The sequence below is a fragment of the Mycteria americana genome, chromosome 1 (genome assembly GCF_035582795.1).
Source record: "Mycteria americana isolate JAX WOST 10 ecotype Jacksonville Zoo and Gardens chromosome 1, USCA_MyAme_1.0, whole genome shotgun sequence".
Taxonomy (NCBI): domain Eukaryota; kingdom Metazoa; phylum Chordata; class Aves; order Ciconiiformes; family Ciconiidae; genus Mycteria; species Mycteria americana.
In genome coordinates, this window is record NC_134365.1 from 104,011,693 (window position 1) to 104,034,270 (window position 22,578).

Sequence of the window (22,578 nt, forward strand, 5' to 3'; positions counted from 1 at the left end):
TGGGGCTCTGAGCAACCTGATCTAGTTAAAGATGTCCCTGCTCTTGCAGGGGGGTTGTACTAGACGACCTGTAAAGGTCCCTTCCAATCCAAAGCATTCTATGATTCTACGATTCTATGATTAGCATTAAAACACTTACTGTGTTTTGATCATAATAAAACTCTTCTCTAGTTCGCAATAAAATATTTACTGAATTGGGTGGGTTTATGTAAAGTACCAAAAGTTTTCCAAGTACAAACTCCACAGAGCCAGGTCTATTTTTTCACATTCCATGTTACAAATTGCTTTTCTAATTAAATAACTTTGGGAAATTAATTCACTTTTTTAGACCATGGCTAAGTAAGTGATGTTTTGAGTGGCTGCCAGTTAAACGTTCATTTCTTACATGCATAACATAGAAGCCAATGATATGCCCACCCCTACCCAAAGGGAGGCAGTGCTAGGAGAGGTGAGTTCAGCGCTGTCTGACGTGGTGCCTATTTGCCATGTGAAGGCATCTTCGGTCAGATGAACAGTAGGGCTGAGCTAAGTCTACCGAGGGTCTCTTGTCCAACCCTTCAGTCACAGAAGTCAAATCACGAGGAGCCAGCACAGGTAGCACAGCGTCCGAGCTGATGCGACAAGAAATGTTAAACTGACACCTGTCCCCTAAATAAACCCAGTCTGATTTTCAGAGACTACAACTGTTTGCAAGTACCCATCAGGTCAGTGCAAGCCGGAGAGACCCAACACCGCTGCAAAACTAGTGTCCTCTATTGATATTCCTAAGCAGGGATTTATAAGTTGAACTTTAGGCAACTGAGTTCGAAAATGTCTCTCATAAATTTTTCAATACTGTACATGGTATAATGTAGAGGCTTAAAAATGTTATTAACTTTGAGAAATGTTCTTGTTTAAGTAAATAACCATTTTATTATTGTGGTAATTCACTTCAGACCTGTGTTGGTGCTGATTAATGCACTTCTTAGATGTGTGGCAGGCACCAGAGGTGTCCATTAATTAGGGCTGCTGCACAGTCTGTCATGTCTTATTGCTTAATTAATAAATATTAGCTGAGATATTGAACTTTCCAAGGAAACTAGTGTACTGATGAACAGATTGTGCTAAGAGCCTGGCTCGCTAATGCTCATGTGAGGAAAGGAAGATTTATATTCCATGCATTTGGTTTGCAGAACAGCTGTGAATGAAGTCTACTGGGACACCTGTTAGAGGCCACTGTATAAATTAGTGCATGTTGCAGAACTACAGTATTCCCAGAAAAAAAAAAAAAAAAAGAATATTTAATGGATGGTAGTCAATATGCAAGAAAACTACGGTAGCAAACAGCATAAAAGTCCTTACACTTATGAAAGTTTCTTGTAGTAGTGAAAATAACTTACCCTAATATAGTTCTTTCAACCCACAGATATCAAAACACTTGGCAGGCACCTGGGATTGGCTCCATACCATGAGGCATGAGCAGCTGCCTCTCCCTCCTGGTAGATTTTTCAGATGTCAGCAGGACACAGGGAAAACGTCCCTCTGGACTTTCTTCTGCCTCAGTCTCATTAAAAAATCTGTCACTTAACTTTTGAAAGGAAAAATCTGTGTTACTGTTAATAATGAAACTATCAGAAATATTACAGCTTAATTTTCAGATGCCATTTTTGCCAATTTCAAATGATTTTGAATCTAAATGTGCATAGATTTTATGTAGAAGTCCATAAAATATTTTTCAGATAATTTTGGCATCATAATTAATATTTAACATTAATTCTGTCTTCAACCTTTATAGCTATGTCTAACATCAAACAAAAATGATAAAATGTATTTAACAGACTCCAGTGTTTACTATCATCTGTGTACAAAAATATATAAAAAGAATGGTCCCCTTTATAAACAGAAAAGCCTAAGCATTAAAAAGCATGGAAATAATTAGCTATGTTAACTGTAAAAAATATTCCTTTTCCCTTATAGTTTATATTCTCACCTGCCAAAAAGCGTTACTTGTAAAAATACACCCTGCCCATTTTGCTCAACTTAATGCTGACCCACAAGACCTTCTAATGAGTCTTAAACATAGTCATCGCTGAAGAGAAACCGACAGCCTCTTTCTCAGTGGTTGATGGCAGCGCAGAATATTGCATGTTTTCTTCCTTTTGATACCCATCAAGTGCTCGTCACAAAACCAGAACTGGAGAGCAGTAATCAGCCTTTTTGTTAGCAGACTCAGGGCTTTGTACGTATAGAAACTAAGCTAATGTTCCTATTCTTTCGGGTTGAAATAGATGGGACATTGATTCACCAATGTGGAAAGAGTTATGCTGATTGCTAGAGCTGTTGCTATACCCTTCTTGTAGATACAGACATTTAAACCCTTTTACGATTAATGTGGTGCTTCTTCAACCTTTAAACCAGCAAGGAAAAAGGCATTTAAAAGACGTTAACATGTATAATCTTTACATATTATATAATATATAATTTTATATTGCCAAGAAAAATGTAATACTTCTTCCCTTTTAGGTATATGGATATCTAATTCCTCTGTTCGGAGAGAGGTGCTGTGCAAGGAGCAAAGCGGGAGCTAAAATAGATAAATAAATAAGGAACGAAAAAGCTCTAATTCTTCCTTTGAGACTTGATTCCCATTGCAGTATTAGACACTTATCACATCTTTACTCTTGCTTCTTAGACTCTAAAAATAATACTTGCTTCACAAGGGATACTAATGAGGCAATATTTGCAGTTTATTTTTAAAATGTGCTGGTATTAATGAGAAATTATAATTATCGCAGTACCAGCTGGCATTTCTCTTCATGAAATGTTCCTTTTGAACAAGAGAGGAAACAAAATGCACTGTAACTTCTTTTCCAAAGATATGGTAAAACAGAGCGTGTCAGAGAAAATATAGTATCTGGAAATTGGTGGTTGCTTTTGGTTTTTTCCTGAATAATTTATTTCAGAAAAACCTCATCAGCTCTCTATTGTTGTGTCAAGCGAGTGCTATATGTCTCATAAAAGTAGAGAAGCTTTTCCTTAGCCTTAAAACCAAAATACATTTCAGCAATTCATCATTTGCAACAGGTACAGTTAAATGTAAAGACTACGATACCTGCATTTCCGGGCTGCTAAAGATTGCCTCTTCAGTGACAAGTATCAACTAAGCTATACCCCACTCTGTAACAAGTACCTATGTTTTATGAAGCCACTTTGGACAGACTGCTTGAGATACATGAGGTTTGATGGTTTTGTGAAATAAAATTTCATGCACGTGGGGCTGAATTTCACCCATCCTGAGTCTGTAACAGGAGCAATCTGGGGGGCATATTGGTCGTTAGTAGGCAAGGCTTCAGAGGAAATATTTCTCTGGCAACCTGATCGTATTTTCTCCTACAAGCAGCCATTTTGGCAGCCTGGATTTTGGACCATTGAAGTAAATCTCAGGGAGATAAAAAAGTAGCCAGAAAGGCAGGTGGAAGGATTAACATATTGACATATCATTTACTGCTAGATATCACCGCTGTATGTGCATGGCCAGTCCCGTCTGCACATATGTGATCTGTTAATATGCACCGGTGCATAAAATTCAGAGATCCCTATGGCAAGTAATGCTGCCTTTGGAGTAGCCTGTACTTCCCAGTGCTGTTGCCGATGGGTCTGAAACTTACCCTGTGCAAATCCAATTCCCTGCCGCATTGCAAACACTTGTTTTTCATGCATAGGTGTTTCTGCCAGGATACGAGAGGGCTATACACTGTAGGACCAAGTCACCTCATTTTATAAAACTCAGACACCCGGCTGTGCACAGCTACGAGAGTCTTGTTCCATTTTCTACCATGCCATGAAGGGGAGCTAAGGTCCTATTGTAGCTTCATTACTCTTATTTATTTGCATAATGCTTGCAGCATAAGCATTAGGCGTTGCTAAACAGAGCCAACAACATTAATTCAGAATTCAAAAAGAGAAAATGAGGATATATTCCAGGATATATTCTGGGATTTAATATACTGAAGCTACAGCTAGTGCTATAAAACATTGATTTGCTGTAAACAGTTTAATGTACCTCCTTCCAGCTGCATTAATATGTCTGCAGCATGTACATACATCTGTGTGAAAATGATAAATGTCTCCTCAAAGCAGAGTGGGTATAAATGCAGGAGGTGTTTCTTATATGTGCACTGTATTATTTTAAATATTGTGTACAATCATTTGTACTTTAGAGAATATTTAGCACTGGTTGGATTTTTATGTGGAAGGGTTATGTGTGTGTGGTAGGGTTGGTCTTTTTCTTAGCTTTGTTTCTGATCAGCCACTTGTTATCTTTCCATTATTTTACATACAAGAAATCCTGACTATGTCATTTCTATCATCATCCCCACTGCTACCACCACTCATTGCAGAACCTAGTAACCTTTACTCTCGTTTTTTAAATCTTACATAGAATTCATTTAGCCAGCTTTTCGTGGACCTTACCTACTTTTGCTACCTCCTGTCACGCAGGACTGCTAATGTCCTTTTCAGACAATGTTTTTTGTTACCAGAGGTACTAAAAAAAAGCCTCCCTTCAACTCTGATCAAATGTAATTTTTCATATATGTGATTTATCTGTGACATCAGATCTGTTTCTTTCCAAATCCTGACCAAACACAGGTTTTCCACATCTGCTGAATCCAAAAGTTTTACTCACTTTAGGATATATGGTAACACCATAATTTTATTAACTTTTGTTTAGTCATAAACAGCTTGGACATCCAAGCTTTTCTGAGATAGGTTGTGCAAAATAATGTTGTGCTTCACTGTAACTTGGTGTGTGGGACATTGCCTGAATTAATCATACTCTAACGATCAGCAGAAACATATTATCACCAAGTAAATTTGCCAGGTGCTGCAATGTGCATTTGTAGTGCTTGATCGTATTGTGGCATTGCCACACACTAACACTTTGTCAGGATGCAAATATTAGAGCATCCCAGTTTGCAGTGGCCATACGAGGTTAGTTTGTGGCCCTGTGACCCCATTCAGTACAACGTCAACCTGAAGTGGATGAAAAAGATAGTGATACTGGTTGCTTCTTTCTTCTCCTCCTCATTTCTTGGCTGTTTGAAGAGGATGGCTGGAGAGCCTAAAAAAGTGCTTACTGTGTTTCATATGCCTACAAAATACTTCGCATCTCCTCTGGTCACAATCCTGCTAGTCCCAGTTCCCTGAGTGAAGCCCCAGCAATGCATAAAGTGAGGGCGGCTGTGCCATTAATTGTTATCACTGGTTTCTAATTGTCAACTTTAGACTGTCCTTTCAGCACTTAACTCTAATGCCCAGTAATCATATGCATTGTATTTCTTTAGGTTATACTGTCTATCGAAGAAGGCTACAGGCTTCCGGCTCCCATGGGCTGCCCAGCTTCTCTTCACCAACTAATGCTTCACTGCTGGCAGAAGGAGAGGAACCACCGTCCAAAATTTAGTGACATTGTCAGCTTCCTAGACAAACTGATCCGCAATCCGAGCACCCTTCATACCCTAGTGGAGGACGTACTTGTGTAAGACTCTTTTTAGTACTTTTTTCTTGTATAACGCATGGTGGCTATCATGAGATGTTTTAGGGCATTAAGTAAGGATGGGGGAGAGCAGCACAGTTCTGAATTCACAGAGTTATGGGGGTTCAAATAACTTCGAGCCCCTTTTAAGGTTTGCTTTATTGTTAATACACTGTTGGATAAGAACTTTTTTTCTCAAGCCATGCAGATTATATTAGGCATTTTTGGTTTTTGTTCTCTGAGCTCTGTTTGTGCACTGCCTATCCTTAACCTTTGTGAATCCCTTTGTTCATTTTTTTTGGTGCTTCTCCTATGTTCTTGTTTTGTCTTTGTGATCTTTTTCTCTGTTCAACAGCCTGTCTCTCTATCTGACAGTGATCAAGCAATTTCTGAACTGCCTTGGAGTAATTTCCTGCAGAAAGTTGTGTCTTAGCTTGCTAAATCTTTATTTATCTGCAGAACAATGGCAACAGTGACCAAATAAGAGATTATGCTATTACCATTCCACAGCAAATTCTTGATGGTGTTGCCCAAAGTTTTTTCCATTAATAATATTACAGAAATGAATGCAGACACAGGAGAAGCAAGGTTGTGGTGGAAGAACTTGTCAATTTTTGTAGGCTTACTGATCCAAGCTGTCCCTCGATATCAGCTGAAATCAGTGAAGGTCCAGGTGGCCTCACTCTCTTCATTAGCTGAAATTCACTTTAAGATAAAGGCGCTTTCATGGACATTCCCCTGGGTTTATAAGGGGTTCTCAATGCCTGGGTGGATCTTGCTGAGAACCTCAGTGGGTTAAGAGGTTTTTTTACATGGTTTGGGGAAGGACTGAGCAACAGGACAAAGACGGAGGCTGATATCTTGCTGTGGGGAAGGCTGAATGGAGAGGTTACTAGGAAAACCTAGAGTTAGGGCTACAGCCATTTCATCTACCACAAACTAGTGGGACTTGTAGGATTTAATGCCCATGCACTAGAGTTAGTGGCCTCTATGTGTATGTGCATATAAATATATATATGACTCGCTACTTGTACCTGGGTCACTTTATTTAGCATCAGAGTAATGCATTTTTATCTATTCTTATTTTAAAACATTACTTAAGATCTAAAAACTTATGCCTGTTTTTTTGCAGTCTAGCTCTTATTGAGCTCACCTGCTTGGGAAAGTTTTTCCATTCATTTGGGAATGCTTGATGCAGTCAATCTGAATGATTATTGTGTTACTGTTAACTTACGAGGTCAGCAGTTATTCTATAGAATTGTACAGTCATAGAGTAATTCAGGTTGGAGGGGACCTTGGTAGGTCTTTAATTGAGGTTTATACTTAACAGTGTTCTCCTGTCCTTCAGTTTCTATCACTTTGATAATATGAATGAAAATCAGTGTGTTTAATGTATTTGAATACGTGTGGTTGAAACTCGGTGTGTTAAGATACTGGGGTGTATTGCTTCCTACATTTTACGTAAGTCATGTTCCATTAGTTAATGTTGGCTGGCTTTTGCTGTCTAAATTTTCATTTTAAATAAATTATATCTTTCTCCTAAAGGCTATCATAAAGCTTTTATAAACAGCAGTGTGCTTTTTCTACATTCTGTTCCGAAAGTTTCTTTACACAAAATGTACAAAGTCAGTGGAAATTGTGAGTCCTCACCAGTGTGGTACACAAGAGAAGACTGGAAATATATGCCCCGAAACTGGAATCCTTTTTCTTCCATCTTTCTGTTTCAGTTGCGATAATACTAGGGAAAAGAACTGAAACAGGAATGTGACTAAACTCGCTCCTTCATTTTTATTTGCTACTCTATATAATTCTGTGTAAAAGCAAAGATATAAAATTTTATTCTTTTTGCTTCTTTTAGGGTTAGTTTTAGGTTTTGAACACTGTAATCAAAGCATTCCCATTGCATAATGGTATAGCAATAAGGAGCCATTTGGGGAGGTTTTTTGTAGATAAATGGAAAAATCATCTCGCAGTGTTTTAATATTTTTAAATTGTATCTCATGTTAAATTTTGTTTTCCTCTACTTTGACTACTGTATTTACAAATTATTATCATCCTGAACACATTAAATGTGTAAAGAAACGCTGTGTGGGAACAAAAATAAGAGCAGTGGGAGAGGTCTGTTCCTCCGTTTGTTACTGAGCTGCAGTGCTTTAAAAAAATGTGGTGTTTAAGTAGTGCAACTTGGCAGACTGACATGATTTGTAAGTTTTAGACAATGGGTTAAAGAGATCTGCAGTTAAGATCTGACCTTTACAGCTCAGGCTCCTTTCTCATTCCTTCTGCCTTTTCATAAAAAACAATGTCTACCAGAGTAAATCAAGTGTCATATTTTGTACTGCTTTGGTAACCTCTGCATTTTGTTTTTACAGAATGCCAGATTCACCTGGTGAAGTTCCAGAATATCCTTTGTTTGTTTCAGTCAGTGACTGGCTGGACTCCATAAAAATGGGTCAGTATAAAAATAACTTCATGGCAGCAGGTTTCACAACTTTGGATATGGTTTCAAGAATGAGTATTGAGTAAGTATGTAATCTGTTATCCCTACACTAACTAATCAGTCTGAATTTATTTGGATGCTGCAGTGACGTAACTATCGTGATGTATGGAACAGTGCTTTCATTTCCTTTCCTACCTAAGCTAATAAAAGACAAATACAGTTTTTTACCAAAATCATGCAGGAGAAAGATGTGATTAAGAGACCCAGAACTGACAGTTTCATTCTGTGATCATACCAAACACTGCCAAAGGTCAGGCAGAGAACATCCTTAAATGTTCCTTAGGGAATCAGTTTTGATCTAGACCACTGAAATCAGTGGCAAAAATCTTTTCTTACTTTGTTGTGAAAATCATCAAGCCCATGTCAGTCCTCATGTGGAAGTTGTTCCACACCTTGCTGCCCCTCTTCAACCATCTCTGACTCCCCTCTATCATTTTTGAAATGAAAACAGTGCACCCAGTATAAAAGGGTTTGGGCAAACTAGGGATTCATATGGTAGCATAATGATACAATCTATTTTGTCCTCTATTCCCTTCCCATTGATTCCTAATCTCTTATTTGATGCTGAGACTATCTGTATTAATAATGGTAATGGTCAGTTAAGACTTAGTAACTTGGCCAGTGGCCAGTCTTTCAGTGCTCTTTTATACCCCAGTCATCATTAGACTCTACAGACACTCTGGCAGGCTTCTTGTACCCCAGTGAGCTTGCAAAAAGACTTATTATGAGGTTTTTTTATTAGGTGTCTTTTTCTGGTTGTTCCTCAAGTTTTTTTAGCCTGCCTTACTGTGCTTTTACAGATAATCTGCCGAAGATTATCATCCCTTCTACTTTCTGTCTTTAGATACCACTTCAGCTTTTCGAAAGTTCCTTCTTTCTTCAAATAACCTCCGTTACCCTAGGCCTGCTGGCTTCTTTCTCAGTTTTATCAGGCCTTCCCTGATAAGTGCTATGCATTGTTCCTGCATTTCTAATACCACTCCCCCCTGTAAAGGTTTATTCTTTTAGCTGGCTCTTCTTAGCTTCTAAGATGCTCAATATTTTTGCATAGCCCCTGCTGACCTTAAGTGCTGTGTATCATCCCCTGTGTGGATGTTGAGCCCAAGTACATAATAGTTGCTGCTATCCAGTGGCTCTTCATCTGGAGGATACAGAGCCAGGTATCTTGAACTGCAAACCTGAAACTCATAAAGGTCACGCATCATCCGATGAGCTCCTTTACTAGCTATACCATCAAACAATTTTTGAGGGTGTATGTAAACAGGCAATGTCTATGCTGTGTCCCAGCATGGGATTTGCACAATTGACAGGGCATATCTGAAGTTTTCTGCCTTCGCCACCTCTGTGATCTTTCTCAGCATATTGTAGTTGGTGATGTTTAGAGAACCACAAAACTAGTGGATTGTGCTGGATGCTGAGGGCTGTTGACTTCATTCCTGCCAAAGAGTCAGGCTCTGTGGGCGAGCTACCCCCCCTGGGGTGCAGGTCTAGATGAGATGAAGGGAAACCGGGAGGGAAATCTGGGTCGAGCTGGAAGGTTCACTGCTATTCTGATCTTTAGACCATCTCTCGCTACCATTTCCCAAATCATCAGAAGCACAGCCTCTTTTATTTCAGCCTCAGGACTGCAAAAGTGAGTGTATCAGCCCTGTTCCTTTGCAAATGTAAGTGGGAAACATTTGCTACTAACACATTACTAAAAATGGGCTATTAGAACCCACCTCTTAGGCTCTTCCTCGAGATTTGGAAAAATTACTTTACCATTAGTATCACAACAGATACCAGTGCTCTAACTACAAGATTATTTTTTTTCTTAAATGGCTGTCTTTTAAAATAAATTTGGAATTGACAGGTGCAGAAAACTTGAACATTTACAGCATTCTTAGACGTCCCAGTCCTGAAAGTAAACTGTCCTGAAGTAGAGCAATTCATCATATATTTATAGTCTTTTGTGTGCAAGAGGCTTTACTATACTTGCATCCAAGATGAAACTTTTTATCTTGCAGTGACGTTAGAAGAATTGGAGTTGTACTCATCGGACACCAGAGACGAATAGTCAGCAGTTTACAGACTTTGCGGTTACACATGATGCACATACAGGAGAAAGGATTTCACGTATGAAAGTACTAGAATCAACTGTGTTTTGTGCCTCAGCATTTCTAAAATGGAAAAATATTCTCATTCTTCCCTTCTGCTCTTCCCAACTTCAAGAACTGCAGTATCCTGTTCAGATTATAAAAGTACTTCTATGTTAATGCTTCCAAACTGGAATTTTTAATCACACTGCGTAGCTCCTCCACCAGTTATCTGCCGATAAAATCCTGGCCTACTGCAAGACTCTCGCTACACATTGATGAATAACTCAGCATGGATGTGTAACTTTGTATAACAGTATTTGGGAAACTTTCATGAACTTACTTGAAAGTAGTAATCTATTTGGCCTGGTGTGGCTTCTTTATCGATGTATTTAGAGTTTGCTGGTAGATCAAAAGTATTTGACTTCTTTCATGTTCTGTGACCATGTAACTTCCAATACCAAATGTGCAATCAAGAAGTTTGACATAAATATTTATTTTATCTCTTAATTAAATCCAAATGTATGGGTCCTATTGTTATATTACTTTATAATAGTTTAAATGCTGGTAAACCGGTGCCTCAAAACGTTAGTATTGTTTGCAGAAATGACTGATGATTTTATGTAGCGAGTTTTCATTGTATGAATAATTGGGAGGATAGCAAGAGAAATCTGTTTGAAATCTTAAGGTCCTTGATTTTGAATTACTTTAGCACTCGACACTTTTTATGCTTTAAATTTTAGATTAGGTTGGAAAACTTGTTCATCCTTGGGATTCTTCACTCCCCTAGACCTTCTTTTTTTTTTTTTTTGTAGTACTCAGCATTTGCTTCTACTACATGGCAAATATTCACTGGAAAACTGATTGTAACATTTCCATAACCACATGTAAAACATGGTTGTCAGCTATATCATGGCCACATAGACCTCAGAAAGCTTTCTGTTCCAAAAATGCAGGCCTCTGCTGCTTGAACTAAGCATAATTTCCACCAGTGGTAGTAGACCTTAGAGGGCCAGCCACCAGTGGGGTGAGGTGCTTATTCCCATGGGAGCAGGCCGGCCATATCATCCTCCAGTTGAGGGCAGTGGTACAACCACCAACTAATGCTGAAAGTTACACGCTGCGGTATTCAGTTATCTTGTACATAGGCAGAAAAGGAGATGTAGGACAGCAGTGTAATAATATGTTGCCTTGAGTCTACTTTACTGCTTTTAGAAGTAAAAAGCAGACTCTGCTGAAATGGAGCTCTGGTTACTATGGGCTAGATCTTCATTTAGTACAGATATCTACATGACATTGAAGACAATTACCTTTAGAACTCTTCAATAGCCATATTTACATGCAAGCAAATGGCTGCAAAGGCCTAACATAATATTTGTACCTCTCTAAGACTTACAGCTTTCATGTTTTATTCAGACAACTTACACAGATGTGCTGGGCTACATTTCCAAACTTTTGCATGGGACATGCGCTACTGGGAACAGGGGAACGAGCGCATGTCTGAATGCTGTAGAAGTCACGCGCAGATCTACATGCATGTCACATGTAAACTGGGTGCAGATGCTTTTGTTGATTTATACATCAACAAATGTTTGAGGTTTTGAGTTTTGTTTTTGAGTTACATGGCATTCCAATATAGTCAAGCATTACAACTCTTCCATTAAAACCTGCATTTGGGTAATTAGTATAATATATGTGTATATCAAAATGAATTAACTACTTTATGTAATCATAATGATATTTACTGCTTAATTTACAGCTTGTAAATCAAAATGTATTTCCTAACTCTTGGAAAAGGCTGCCGTTGTATACTGGTGGCAAAGAAGGAAAATCGGAAAGCAACTCAGAAAAGATTATGCTTCCAGCCAGTTCACAGAGTAAGACACGCTAGGCCTGATTCACTGTTGTCACTTTATGTTGGAATAACTGCATTAATTTAAGCGGGTAACAGTAGTGCACTAAGTAAATTTTCCTTTCTTTCATTAGAAAAGCCACCACATTTAACTGAGGAACGAGTTTTCTAAAGATCAGGATTCACCAGTGTTCTACAATGTCAATTTGATGAGTTTGTTTAAAGAAGGGCAGCTCCAGTCCTATTCTAGCTACAAAGGTAATTTTGTCAGCATGAGTAGCCCTGCTGAACTCACTAGGACTGTACAAGCATGTGCGTTTCACAGGATCACAGGCCTTTAGTGGGAAGAAAGCATTTGTTCTTTTCTGTGACTGTCACTTGAAAATTTCTGCCCCAATTCTACATCTGAATTTTTTTTTTTGGTAAAGGTTTTCTTATGGAAAGAAAATCATACTTACCTGAAGCCTCTTAAAAAATACTATAATCACAGAGTAATTTAAACATTTATTTTCCTTTATCATTTTGTTGTCCATTTTGCCTGTCATTGCTTCCGTGGCCAACAACGTGACATCTGTGGAAGGAGCCTCTCTCACAATTAAACACATTACCGAGGAGGTATGAGTCTGTTATTTGTTAACGGGGTTTCAAAATTACTCATAACTAATCCAAACCATGTCTGTGCACTTTTAAATTCCCTTTTGCACATTTATTCATTCCTGGTAGTGTGGATGCAGAGTAGTATGTTACATACACACAACCTGGATATATTTCATGGAAATGAATTTCCAAATTTATCACACTACTGAAAATATATTTTCAATAGAAAAATATAACAATATTAAAACATTTATTAATCAGATATATTTTTTATATAAAGAAGAGTTTGGGTAACCAGAAAGGAAAGAAGAAGGGATTCTTTGAGTGACAACATTTATTAAAAACATTGTAAATCCAGGATTTTGTGGGTTTATGTGGCTTGGTTTGTTGTTGTGGTGGTGCAGTATGACACTTTTATAATAGTTATCTTGATCAAATTTACATTTTCCCCATTTTGGAAACATTTTATTTGCTCTTGCTCCAAGCCTACTCGGGGGGGGGGGGGGGGGGAGGGTGGCGGATGTTCCTCATTTTTTCATTTAAAAACAACAGGTGTTATTTTTCAAACCTGAGCTTAATTTTGTGCAAGCCACAAATGTACATGTGAAATTAGAGTAACTTTCTTTGTTACAGCGGATACTTTCTTCAGGTGAAAATCAGCTCTATTTAGTTATCCTGCATATTGCAGTGTGCAGTTAGAGTTTAAATTTAACAAAATTAAGCAAATCTAGTAGGCTGTTTTTGAGAATCTGTCCCACATTGCAGAGAGCTTCTTGACTAAAAGTACTGATTGAAAGTTCACAAAATAAAGTGTGCATGATATGCAAGCCAAAAAAAAAAAAAAAGGCATTAAAATGTGGACATAAGGAAATAGTTCTAAGTTATTTACAAGTAATATCCATGTGTAGGTTTTTCTCACAGATCTGATTGTCGCCAATCTAGAATAAAATCCATCCACCTCTACTGTTGCCACTACTTGTGTATCACATAAGCCTCCAAAACATAGCTTAAGTGAGGACCTTGACTGCTGAGCAGGACCAGGTTGGTGTCTCTTGGTTGCCAAGTGCACTGCCCCAAGCTGTCCATCGTGTGCCAACCACAATGCTTCCAAAGTTGACTAACAAGCAACTTGGATGTCCATGCAGCCAAGTGGGGTGGTCATCTAACATGGGAACCATATCAGTCATCCTTACTCAAGCTATCCTCACTTGTCAGTCAGAGTCCTGAGACCTATTGGGAGGTATTCTTCTCACCTAATTTTGGAGGTCTGCATTTGAGCTAGTCATCCCAGGACTCTCTTCAATGAAGAGAAGTGGGCCCTCGTAGGATGTGAGTCATCTGACAAATGTAATTATTTACTTCTGGGTTAGATGAATTGTGCCAAAGAAGCATCTGTTTCTCTGCATTCAAAGAGATCAAAATGCCTCGCTTATATCCAAGCATCTGCGTTTGGTCAGATGAATCTCATGCATTGATTGTATCCAGTCCTTATGCTGAACCTGTGGAAAAGGGAGGATCTTGTCCATAATGTTGGTGTTGAAATTGAATAAGTAACAGCAGAAGGTTTAGTAGATTTTGTTCATGAGGTGTTTGCACGTTGGAATTACTGAGAAGCAATGGGACTCTATGAGGTGAAAGGAAGAGAATTGAGCTATGTAATTTAAATTTTTCTTAAACAAAAGTTACCCTTTTTGTTTCCCATGAATGTAAATTCAGTGTCTGTCCAATAAAAGCTTAGACACATGCTATGCTTTAAGACATCAGCCAAGACTTTTTAGTGTAAGGCAATCCTTTAATTGCAAATAGTGCACTCAACAATAAATTCAAATAAATTAGTTGCTCTGGACAAAGCATTCTGTGTCCAAAATTTTATTAGGTATTAGCTGGATTATTCTGACATGGAACTCATAGACTGTAGTACTTTGATTTTTCTGTAATTTAAGACTGACTATCCATTTTCCATTTTCTATATGATGAGCCTAATACTGGGCTCCATTAATTTCTTTTTCAATGCAGATTCATACAGGGTCCAAAGGTGGGTCATAAGTAACGTACAGACGCCCTTTATTCAGATGCAGTAGAGCTTTGCGATGTGGAATAGCTGGGACCATGGAAGTGCCTAGTAAGACTGTATTAACCACAGCAATTTACATGTTCAAATGACCCCATGGGACAATACCAGCCACCAAGGTGAAGCAGCATAGAACATACTTTAACTTATAGTGAAGACCAGTTGCTAAATTTCAGCTGGCCCCATTGCAAACTGAAGCATGAATTTAGCTGTTTTAACTCAGCTGATGGAATGGTTCTATGGGACACATTCTGGCAGCTGAGAATTTCTCTTATGAACACAGGGTACCTGTAGTTACCCTGTCATGGGTTCAGTCTATCAGTGTATGTCCCACAGAGAGTGGAAAGGAGGACCCACTTCTAATCCAGTCCAACACATCTTTTAGAGCAACAGAAGTTAGGGTCGTAATAAAAAGTCTGTCTTCCATTGCATTTTCTAGGAAAAGTATTAAAAATAGAGATACTTCACTTATGGCATTTGCACATGGTTGAAGAGCACTGTATTCTGTTAAACAGTTTTCTTCCAGAATATCCTTGTTCACCAACTGTAATTGATCTTTCCTGAATAAATGGCAAGGATAATCTTCATTTTTTTTTCTTTTTACAATGGTACCATTATTATTTTTTGAGAGTGAGGGAAAGATGTGTTGGACTGACCTAACGCTTCGTAGGACAGTGATCTTGAACTCTCCTGGAGAGACAAATGAATCAGCACTGAAGAGGAAAAAAAATCCCTAAGGCCTACAATAAGGTGAAAAAGGAAGAACTGTCCATATTGTGCTAAGGAGCTCTGACAAAAACCAAGAGAGTTGCATAAGGCAGTTCCATGCACTTACAGCTCACAAGTATCTTCTACCATCATATACTGTATTTAGTAGTGCACACTGTTCATCCATGAGTGCTATGGTTGTATATAGTTCCTCAGATTATGGACCAGGATGTGTTGAGCACGTTATGGATATAAAATATTTGTCTATTTGTACATAAAGAATTGTAAATATAATGTATATCATAATGTCTGAGATTTTTCAAACCTCCAGAATTAATTACCTAACTCCCAATAACATTAATGGGGTTGATCTGCTCCATTGGGTCTTAAAATTTTTAACAGCATGCACTGTATGTGTATAGTACTTCCCAAACTTCCTCAGCTTTTTATCTGGAAATGGACAGCCTCTCTTTTCCTCCACAGGCAGAAAAAACATTTTCAAACTGTCTTACAGAAAGCTGCCTGGTCACCTCATGCTGACCCTTCTACCGTCACCACACCAAACCCCTTTCTACTGATTCTTCTCCGTACAACTAATTACTGTAGAAATCGTCAGTGATCACAAAGGGGAAGCAAGGTGCCCGTGAGCCAGCATCTCTAGTAAGATGTAGTCCATGCTATAAAAAGTTTGAGTCCCTCTGCTGAAGTCACCAAAGATGTTTAAACAACATATACATTATTTTCTTTTAAATAGCCATTTATAGACACTTATGAGGTTAAAATGAGATAAATTGTCAAGGGAATATGAGTAAGGATATGCCAGCATATAGTATAAAAAGATGTGCTGAATTTTAGAAAGGAAAACCAACAAAAATTGTTGATAAAACATGAGGTTAAAAAATGGATTAAAGTATATTTCCATATTTTATATGTGAAATAATATAACGCCAGTTCAGTGAAATCTATTTGTGCGTATGTTTCTTTAAATATTCTACATGAGTATCTCTTACCTTTCTTTCCTGCAAGAGATTTCCCAAGTACAACTCTCTTCCAGAAATGTTTAGCATATTATCTGATTTTTCATACTTCTGTAATTAAACTGGAATTAAAAATGCAAAGTCATGACACTGAAGATATGGGGAAAAATATATTAAAAAGATCAGTCTCAAAATCATTTGAAGTTTTCACACCTGTTCTACTTTGTTCCTGTCCAAAATTTTGACCTATGTCTAAGCATCTGAGCACTTTGACTGCTAGGTAACTACACATGTGTCTCAGTAATAATGTATGTACTGTGCCACACTCAGAAACTCCTGAATCTGTAAACAGTTACATGTTTGCGCAGCTTAATTCATATAAGGAGGCTGATTAGAAATGGGACTATTTACATGAGTAGAGTTAGGCACAAAGGACTTGCAAATCCAAGTCCCTATAAAATATTTGTGAGGCAGCATGAGATAACATATTTTGTCATTTTTTTTAACTTCAGTACCACATACGGTTTCCTTGCGGAGTCCAGTGTATTCTTTGATATTATTACAGAACCTCCTGCACATATTGTTCTTGATATGTGAGGAGATATTGCTGACTTTTTTCTTCTTTTGGGAAATACTACACATTTTAGGGAATATTCATTTCTAACGTGCATATCATCAAGCTGATTACAAATTTGTGAATAAACCATAATATTACACTAATACTTCTTGTCATTGACAATTCAGTGAAGAACTGCTGAGCAGCAGCATGTATGTTGAGCGGTAGATAAGCCAAAACCCTGGGACTGAAAATTCATAAATCAAAGAGAAATCTGTCTCTCTCTATTATGAACTGCATGATGCCTGGGGCCTTGCCTGTATAGAAAGCAACCTTGAATCTAGGATCTGGAAAATCGCATTTGGGGAGATCTACACTGCAATCCAAATATTCATTTCTGGTTGTGAATGATGAAAAAGTGCCCACTGAAACACTCAAGGGAGTATTTTCATAGTATCATCACAGCGTAATGCTCTGAGGCTCCTCTTCAGCAGTGATAGGCAAAAACCTAGTTGCTGGTTTTCCAGGGTCCAGCCTATGACAAAAACCTGGTAAAATTGTCACCATTTAGATTAGAACCTCCAGCAGACACAATTATATAACTGAAAGACTACTTGTTCTTCTTGTTGCATATTGGCTTTTTTGAGAGGAACCCGAATAAACCAGGAGTACAGCTATCCGGTTAAGAGTGGCTTACAAACTGAATTTTCAGTTTTCTATCATTCAGTCTGAGTTCTACTTGAGAATGATTAAGAGGCAAAAAGGAAAAGCAAAATAGGATTTTTTTTTTAGAAGCTGAATGCTCTGAGCTGTATAACTTACCATCACAGTCCCTTTATGTACAATAGGATTAGCTGAGACAGACAAAGTGCAGCCAATGTCTCAAATCTGTAGATTATTTTAGTTACTAAAAGACATCTTTGCAAGTTCCATTTTTGTCTTGGGAAGATTCTGCTCTAAAACACCCGGTATTTCCAAATCCTGCTGAAAGATTTTAATAAACTTCTTGATGGAGTAATTCCTGGGACAATGATTAACTGTGAGGAATTAAATGTTTCAATGTCAATAGGCACGGTCTTGCTGTGACCAAAATTCATGAGAGTTTGTTACTGACTTCACTGGCAGTGAGAGGAAGCTCTATGTTATACATACATTATGTAGGATTCAGCTCTCCAAACAAACTCTCCTTTCCTGTGTCCCACCACTGTCATGTTTGATTTGTTGTTAGAGAACCAGCACTTACTAGGACGCATGCTGTCTTGTCATTCAAATGTATCGCTAAAACTTTTTGCTAGTTTTAGTGTCTCTGTTGAGAGTTTCAGGTTGAGATGTAGGTTGGTCATTCAGGGCATGATCCAAAATCAGTTAAATCCACGAGAAGATGTTAATTGACAGGTTTTGGATCAAGAGTTTCTATAGATTTGCGTGGAACGGATGGCCTCATTTAATAGGGGGAAAAGGGAGTGCACTGAGCATAAAAGACAATGCTACTACCTCAGGGATGTGATGAAATAGATTATGGTTACCTTCAACATGGTAGAGCTGAATTGCAAGGTACAAAAGGTGGTTGCTGCACTGTTGGTTTATGTGGAATGGACTACTGTCTCTGAGTTTGGAATAAGTATTTAAAATTGCCTACACATCTAATAGAGTATCTAACAGAAATGTTTTGGGTTGGTTGGTTTCCCCCCTCCCCCCTTAGAAAATTCCCCAAACTCCTGGATTTAAATTCAGGATAAACCCACCATCCCCATCAAACAAACAGAACCTACAAAAAAATAGGATTTGTCTACCTTTCTTTTTTCCTAAACATATATACCATTATGCAATACGATCTCCCCTTCATAACAGCAGTTCTAGCTGACCATTTGCCTCTTTGAGCAAGCTGTTTCATACTCCTAGTGCATTGCAGTGTAAGTTTTGCCAGTTAATGAAAGGCACAGTAGCAAATAAAATAACTAATGGCCTCCTAGTGGTTCTGTTTACTGGACTCTTTCGTTAATTCCCTATCTCAAGAAAACCATCCTACTCTAAAATTCCTGACACGTAAACGCGTAAGCATTTTAAAGCTTATGGCCATGATTCCCTATCTGCCTCTCCCCAACAAACTGTTAGCTTTGAATTGGCAGTGTAGCATTTTTAATATCATCTCTTTTGCAGCAATTTCTTCTTCCAACTTTTCTACATAAGGTAGAGGCTATTTCAGATTAAAAGTGGGAAAAGTTGTTTCTTGGTTAACTCTGGTGAAGGAACTGGATTCAGTCAGTACTTCAGTATATGTTGTTCTACCTACAGCCTTGTGTCTGCTTCTGTTGAGGCCAATGTCAAAATTCTCTGATGGTATCAGTTTTGTCATGCATGGTGATGCCGTGACTGAAAACCCAGAGGGTTTTCTAACAAAAAGGGCTTGTTCTTGTTTGGTGCGATACAACTCCTGTTGACTTCGGTAACAACGACAGGTACTCTGCACTTCTCAGGATTGCATCTGCAGTTTAACAAGGAAAAAAAAAATCTTTAAAAGATCATGTGAAACCCTATTTACTGAAAGGCAATAGGCAATAGTTTATTTTCTAGCAAAGCAACCTTCATTGTTTTGTCATCAGTTTTAAAAAAAAAAACCAAACCACTTTCACTTACAGAAAAGATGCAAGAAAAATATTTGACTACCTTCCAAAAATTAGCTTTGATTTTCTCTTGGAAGATAACATGGTTGGTATGATTTCTCAGGATAGCCTCTATTTCTGTGTGTTGGTTTTAAACGTATCTGAATTAAAAGGGGTTTTAATCTCTGTCTTTTCTGTGAAATTAGATTGTACACAACTAAATATGACTGCTCTTCATAGTTTGCTGTTCTAGCATAGCCATAAAATGTATCAATGTATGTGTATATATGAATAACTATTTGATGACAGACACTTTAGATTATATACTTAAGCAGCCATGTCAAAACTTTGAAGGTAGATGGTTTCAAAAGTAATGGTATAATCATAATACTCGCAAACTATTTTACAAACAAACCGTGGCCTCAGCACAAATCTCATATCCTTACCAGTAGTCTGAAACCCTTTTCTTTAAAGACCCTAGATAACATTCGTTTTGCCATTGCTTCTTTTCCTCTTACCACGATGTATTTGAATAATGACAACTACCTGTAACTCAGTTTTCACCATTCATCTCACAGAAAAGCAGCCTTGGTGCTGTACCTCTAAGTTATATCTTCAGTGGTCTGAACCTGTGTAGCATTGCACGCAGCAAGCACCATCTACTCATTCTGAGAGACGGAACATTTCACAGCTGCTATCGCTGGTTTCCCCCTGGGACTGCCTGACTGTTCAGAATGACTTTTCTTCACGTAATCTATCTCCCATACATGTTCCCACTGCATTTTTCTTTCTGCCTTTTCGCCAGTTTATAACAGTATTGTAGGAATAGCCATGAAATAAAACGCTTAATATACTGATTTGCAGTCCCAAGGGGAATTTACATTAGAAGTGAAGTCATTATTTACTGAAAAGTGGTGTTATCTTTTTTTTAATTACTATTATTATTCTATTCCTATGATAATATGATGTTCCATGTAAATTTTCATGTGCTGGCATGCCTACAAGTTAATAGTGTAATAGAATGCTCAGCTCTCAACATTAGGGTGTTTTTAAGGTGAATTGCATTACATATGCCATCTCTTTGCAGAAAGAATATGGGGTTTGGCAAAGCTACCTGCTGAGCAACATAATAAGATTTTTGTACAAAGTACAAGTTACTGATTATTATTGTATTTTATTTTTCTATGATTTCCTAAGAGGCATTATCAGGTCTTACAGATGGGGTAAGCCTGTTTATTAAGATATTTATTAGCAAATAAAAGTTACAGTACTGGTGGTTATTTTTGAGTTAATGGTGTTTGTTTTGCCTTAAGTTACTAATATAATGATACACAGTGAAGCCTGTCATAGATGATCATGCAAAAAAACCCCAGCTGCTTAACACAGGGTGGTGTACTAATAAAGATGGACCGGCAATATGTTCTAACACTTGAGATGCTTCAGGGTGGTGTTGTTTTTTTTCAGCTAAAGAATGCTTAATCATAGTGGCCTCTTCTGTGCTTACCACTGAGCGTTTATGCTCTGATAAACGCCTTGACAAAATGCACACACAGTTAACAACATCAGGAAAAAACTATACACATTGAAAGTTCCAAACACCAGCACTCTCTCCTTCTTGAGAAACACTGGGAATCTGAATTTTAAATAGATTTTAATGTGCTATTAAGATTCTGCAGTACTGCTCACCCTCTTTATGGTGGTTCACTGAGCCATGCAACTCTTTCTCTAGTGTTTTTCAAAACTCTTACTGACAAATGCAGTTTCAAAACTAATCGTATTATGTAAATAATGCCAGGGCAATACACAGTGAAGTGTATTAAAAAAGAAGCGAATGCTAAATAATGCCAGGGCAATACACAGTGATTCAAAAAGAAGTGAATGCCATATACAGTAATCAGACCCTACCTCAAAAAGTTTAAAATTATAATTAGCCTTTCATTTCATAACACCATATGCATGTAACACAAAACTGAACAGAAGCATGTGTAGATTAATAGGAAATGAATGTCAGATGTCCACAGTCCATTACATCCTGCATATTTTACATGGAAAAGCTTTCTCACTAAGGACTGTCAGGTTTCACATAGTGTATATAACGAAGAATGAATATTTCATTTTAGATCTGGTTACAGAAATGCCTTTGCCATTCTTTGTTCTTCACTGAGTTTAGAACTAGTTCTTAGATATAGACTGATTTCAGTATAAAAAGGAGGAGACGACACCCTCCCCTAACACAGACTTACGCCACAACCTGATTAGCTTTTAGAAAGTGCTTCAAGCCAGAATTTCACTGTAAGATTTATGCTACTTGGTTTTCCTTTAACAGCTCGTAATGTCACTGTGAGGGAATCTCATCTTTTTGTCAGAACCTTTCTGGGTATAGGGCAATCACGAAATCATGATTGCAATTTACCTCAAACCTTTAATAATAATGAAAGCAACAATGAAAATTAGAAAAGCCAAACAACAGACAAAATATGTCATATTTTTAATCTTTGACATTTAATGTGAAGCACATTATAACTGGGAGTTTCTGACTCGGGATTTTTAGCAAAAAGAACTGCCCACATCACTATCAGACAGTGATTTCTACAGCTCTCACTCCTCTCCCCTGGGCAGAAGTTGAGACAGTAGACTGAAAGCAGTGTTCCCTAGAGGTGAAACTAGACTGGGGTTTTTCATAACAAGGGGTGTAGCTCTGTGAAGGAAAATTGCTTCTTCAAGCCAAGGAGCAGTACAGACCTCCTTTTGGGAAGCAGAGGCAGAACCATGCACTCCACCCCTCACTCATTGCTTACCTTCTGTTTAAAAGTGAAGGGCACACCCAAAACTATGCTTAAGATCTGGAATTACAGAAATATCGGACTGTAGTGAGGGGAGCGTCAGGGACCGAGCTGCTCCAGCTAGTTGGCTTGCACTGCCAGTTTGTGGGGGATGCGTATGGGACAGCACGCTGAGCTCTTCCCTGCCTCCGCTTCTGCGGGACCACGCAGGGTCTCATTAGGGTCTGCAGTGCAGGGTTTTGAGCTGAACACAGGGAGTGGTATATGAACCATCTTTTACATCCTATGAATACCTCAGCAGAAGTGAGTGAGCGAGGAAAACTCATGCTATTCTTCCAGTT

The 22,578-nt window shown here is 38.1% G+C and overlaps 1 protein-coding gene across 15 annotated transcripts in view; it reads left to right on the plus strand.

The window, feature by feature from the left end:
• Positions 1-20,736, plus strand: part of EPHA6 (EPH receptor A6) — a 532,902-nt gene extending 512,166 nt beyond the window's left edge. For all 15 annotated transcript variants that reach the window (XM_075515531.1, XM_075515576.1, XM_075515552.1 and 12 more), the window contains 3 exons: positions 5,325-5,518; positions 7,888-8,037; positions 10,022-20,736. In XM_075515531.1, the coding sequence (XP_075371646.1) occupies positions 5,325-5,518; positions 7,888-8,037; positions 10,022-10,136 (459 nt within the window). In that variant the 3' untranslated portion in view covers positions 10,137-20,736. The remainder of the gene's footprint in view (positions 1-5,324; positions 5,519-7,887; positions 8,038-10,021) is intronic.
• Positions 20,737-22,578: the final 1,842 nt, after the last annotated feature.